We start from the raw sequence: 4,801 nt of genomic DNA, 5'->3' as shown, positions 1-4,801 counted from the left end.
CGAAAAAAATATCTGTAACCATAAATAAGAATAGAATTATTAATTTTTTATTATTTGACGCATGAAAGATTAGAAATACATATATAACGGATTTTATCCCTGACAAAAATTTTTCTTATATTTTATATTTTTAAGAAGTTTTCATATTTTAAATTTAGGAAAATTTATGAATATCTTGAATTTTTTCAGATTTTAAGTTTTTTTCAGATATTGTTATAAAATTTGCATGGTGAAATATTTTTTTCTGAATTCTTTACGTAATTTTTCAGAATTTCTATATAAATTTGATAATTAAAAAAAATTGTTCAGATTTTCTATAATTTTTTAAGAAATCTTATAAAAACTTAAAAACTATAAAAAGATATGGAAAGACTCAATAATTCTTCTAAAAATCTTTATATGTAATGCTTTTGAAGTATTCTAAAATTGCTCATTCTATAATTTATGAAGTTGTAAATTTTGCTGTCATTTTAGCATTTTTGCTAGCATTTTCGGCATTTAAATCATTGTCGAATGAATTATTGATTTATTTACTGCTGAGTTTAGCAGAATTTTTTTATTTCTTAACTTTTACTTTTATGCTATTATAATAAATAATCGATCCGCTTTATAATAAAATCATGACGTGAGAATATTTTTGTATAGATAAATGTAATAGTTCCCAGAAAACATTATTTGCCGTCTGTTATGGCAATTTAATGATAAATAATAGCTGTTTGTTACCTGATTTGAATTTGTTTAATTTTTTAACTGAATGAAATCAGACGAATTATTGATCAAAATGATTTATTACATTTAATTTTCAACTTGATTTTAAATTGTAAATGTGTAATTGTATTTGATTTACATTTTAATTCGACGCTACGAGCGCTTCGAAACACTCTTCAATTAGTCATTTCGTAAAACTTTGTATCTGTTGGTCAATTACTTCGAAGTGTTTGTATTGTTAGTTTAAGCACTGAAAATCTATAATTTCCATTTCATATATACATATATATTTAAATGCAATAATTATTAAGTTTTTGAATATTTTATGCATGATTCACATCAATTTTTGACCACATTAATATTCGTGGAATATTTTTATAATATTTCACAGACTGAAGTAATGTATTGTATTTCGAGTATTATATGTAACATTAATACAATATTCCCATAATATTAAAAATATTGAATAATATTCTCGGAATACTGATAATTATTTTAATTTTTAATCATGTTCGTATAATATTTTAGGAATATCGTGTACATATAGGAATTATTTAAAAAATGAATCCAAAGTAATATAAATACATTCGACTTTGATATGATAAATAATTCATTTCGTATTTCAATTCATTTAAATTCAGAAACAATATATATGTAATAAGGACATAAAACCATTCGAATTTTAAATGATGAATAGTCCATATCATAATTCATCTGAGGTCATTTAAATCCAAAAATAATCGGAATTTTAAAGCGCGACCTCAGATAAATTAAAATAAATTGCAATTTTCAATTAATATGAATTGATTTTTGTTTGCCGGACATATTGTATATACTTTTATCTAGATAAAATTCTAAACTGTCCAAGCGCAATGCTGTCAGTACTTTGAGTGAATAACAGTACGCGCCTTTAAATAAAAATGCTTTTGTCCAGTTAGAAAAAACAAACGACACGCCGCTCCGCGCCGCGCGAGCGACGCCGTCGCCGCCTGGCGGCCGCCCGGCGCAGACGCAGGCGCGCACGGGCGCGTATAAGTGGCGCGCGTCGCCGCCGGCCGCGCAGTCAGTTTCGTCTGGTCGGCCAGGCGGTTTGTGTGTGTAAATTTATCGTTGCGCCACACGCGTCACTCGTCTCGGTTCTCGCGCCCGCGAATCCATTTATCCACCCACGTCTTTCTCTCTCTCTCTCTCTCTCTCTATCTCTTTCGCGCGCGCGCGCGCGCGACAAGAGTCAGACGCTGCTCCTCGCGCTCCGCTCTACTCCGCTCCGGATACGGTCGTCGCGGCGGCTATGACAGAGAACGCGACGCGTCACCCCTCGTCGTCGGCCGGTAGCGTCTCGTCTGCCACGCTATAATTGCGTAAGCTCGTCCATCCGTCGTGCAGTAGTCGCTTTACACGGCGTCGTCGCGCGCCCGCCGCGGGGACGTCGATGAAGGGTAGGTGTCGACGGCGGCGCGTTGCTCGGAGCTCGTAAGCGTCGCGTCGAGCCGCGGGGGGAGGAACAACGCGATTCACGGCCGTGACGGACGACGTTTCGATTGACAGCTGACACGGTCGAAGCGGCGTGAAGAGAGGAGCGACTCGTGATCGTCATCGTTATCATCATCGTCATTGCCGTCGTCGTGGTGCCGCGTGTGCGTGTGTGCGTGCATGTGCGCGGGTACGGGCGGCGAATCACCACCCGGTGCTGAGGAGGACGCGACGGCGACGACGACGCAGGACGGCGACGACGGTGGCGGCGGAGGAGGCGGCGGGTATCACGCGACACGATGACGGCGATCCTGATGTCCGTGGCGGAGCTGTCCAACATATTCTCGGTGCTCGCCGTGCTGATATGCTTCTGCGGGGTCCTGCTGTTCATCATGAGGTGCGCTACCGGGTATAGTTCACTCCACGTTTTACTTCATGTCTATCTTTTCTGCGCGCACACGCGCCATTCGCGAACAACAGCATAGATCGCCATAGATGGCAGTGGTACGTTAGTTTTTCTTATTGTCACGGAGAATTTTTGATAAGGATGAACATTTAGGGAAATTTTCGTGGGAGAGGGGGAGAGAGGAAAATTTAAAGATCTGTGGTGTGTTTCTATTACCACGGGAGATCCTTCGTATGACAACAACGATTAACAGAACTTAAATTTGGGAGGCAGAATCTCCCAAAATTCCGGACGATTCCGCGAGGAAGGTATAGCCGCGTCTCGGTCTATTATATTTTTCAAGTGACGTTACGCGGAGTCACGTTGCACGCGTTGGTTCAGCGAGGTTACATCAATCGGGACGTCACGTCCCGCATGTCGCACAGTGTGTGTCATTTGTTCGGTCTAGCTGAAAGTACTTTTATTTAGTATGCAAATATTCCGCATTATTAGCTTTATGATTATTTATATTACATGTACTACTTTCTAATGCAAATTTAATGGACTTTGTAAAGAGAAGGATACTCTTACTCTAAAGAAAATTTTACAATTACATTATTCGTATTTTATATAATATTTATAAACAAATCTCGAGCATTCTGGGTTTTGAAATCTACTTTATTATTTCGCATTAATTCCTACTTTTACATGTTACAAAAGTTTAAAATATGAAATGATTGAAGCCTCGTTTTACCTCGTGTTCACATCACGTGTATTGCTATTTCATTTTACGTATTAATTTTTAATGTAAACAAAGGATTTTGGCAAAAAATGTGTATATATATTTATTATTTATGCGCATTTCTTTTATTTATGGTTTATTTTTTTATTATTTATTATTTTTTCTTATTGTTTAAATTTAAAATTAACCCATAAAATAATATGACACGTGTTGTTATGAACGTGAGATAATGCAAGCTTTTAATAATTTTCGTATTTTAAGCTTTTGCACCTGTAAAGCTTTTAATCAAAAGGTGTACTTACAGGTAGTATTAAAACGATTTTCTAGAACAGATGAAATCATTTTTAGCTTTCATCAATCGTCTCGTTCGCAATCATATTAAGTTATTGAAATTATTTAAAGAATGGTACGTTACTGTTGTTTTTTAAGTTTAACAAATTTTTGTTAATTTTAAAACTTTTTAATATGTAAATACGTTTAAGATTTAAAATCTGAACTCAAATATTTTTGATTTACGAATTTTGGAATACGATTCACACGTACATCAACAATTTTAAACTGAGAAGAATTTTTTAATAAAAAAAATATTTTCTTAAAACCATATATTTTGATGCAAACATTGCAAGAAAAATATTGACTTTTAAATATATATGTATATTTATTTAAAAATAAATATTTTATATTTTTACATTTTATAAATAATTTACAAATAAGATAATAATATTATTAAACCCAATCAACTTGTTTTCTTGAATTAAAAAACTGATTATTTTCAATATAAAAAAATCTAGCAGTAAATATTTTCTAGAACTGAAATAAACAAGGTGATTAAAACATTTTTTATTAAGAATCACTGAGAAAAAAAATTGGTAGAAAAATTACAATGTATATGCAGATGATATCAACAACTGTAAAGCCTTCATGATCATAGCTAGATTTTAGTACTGATATTTCTTGCATAATTTTACATACGTTCAGGTAAACATTGAGTTGATTCAATTATTCCATTGTTTAGTTGCACAAGAAAGGTATAGTTTATTCAGTTATTAACATTTTTTTAGTAAAAAAAATTTATTGAACCAAATCTTATTTAATTGAATGTAAGATCGGATTAAATATTTTAGTTTTTTGATTATTTTTTTTCCAGTGTTGCACTAATTAATTAAATTCTAACTTTCAATGCGTAATCTAAACATAGATACTGACACGCTTTTGTACACTTCAGAGTAAAACATCGAGATCATTCAGATGCAATAATTCAAGAAGAAATGTGATAATGGCTTGAAAAATGATAAAATTATTTTTGACTGATTTTTTTTTATAATTCATGCATAAGAAGAAAGACATAGGAAAAAAACATCGTATTAATCAAGATTTATAAATCTTGATTAAAGTAATAAAAAAAAACCGTTAAAAACATCGCGTTTTTAAAGCAGTTTTTTTGTTGCATGTTGTATACGTATACTGTTACTATTTTGTAACATTCGACGGGG

The 4,801-nt window shown here is 33.5% G+C and overlaps 1 protein-coding gene across 3 annotated transcripts in view; it reads left to right on the top strand.

The window, feature by feature from the left end:
* The first annotated feature begins 1,425 nt into the window (after window positions 1–1,425).
* The window catches only part of LOC105197354 (cell growth regulator with RING finger domain protein 1), a 53,941-nt gene continuing 50,565 nt past the window's right edge, over window positions 1,426–4,801 (top strand). The window contains exon 1 of one of the 3 annotated variants that reach the window (XM_026139281.2): window positions 1,426–2,590. In XM_026139281.2, coding sequence (XP_025995066.1) covers window positions 2,481–2,590 — 110 coding nt within the window. In that variant the 5' untranslated portion in view covers window positions 1,426–2,480. The remainder of the gene's footprint in view (window positions 2,591–4,801) is intronic. The other 2 variants (XM_026139280.2, XM_026139282.2) reach the window with 2 other exon arrangements.

Source organism: Solenopsis invicta, chromosome 13 (assembly GCF_016802725.1).
Source record: "Solenopsis invicta isolate M01_SB chromosome 13, UNIL_Sinv_3.0, whole genome shotgun sequence".
Classification (NCBI taxonomy): domain Eukaryota; kingdom Metazoa; phylum Arthropoda; class Insecta; order Hymenoptera; family Formicidae; genus Solenopsis; species Solenopsis invicta.
The sequence above is the reverse complement of the archived record's forward strand: the minus strand, read 5'-3'. Positions and strand labels throughout refer to the sequence as shown.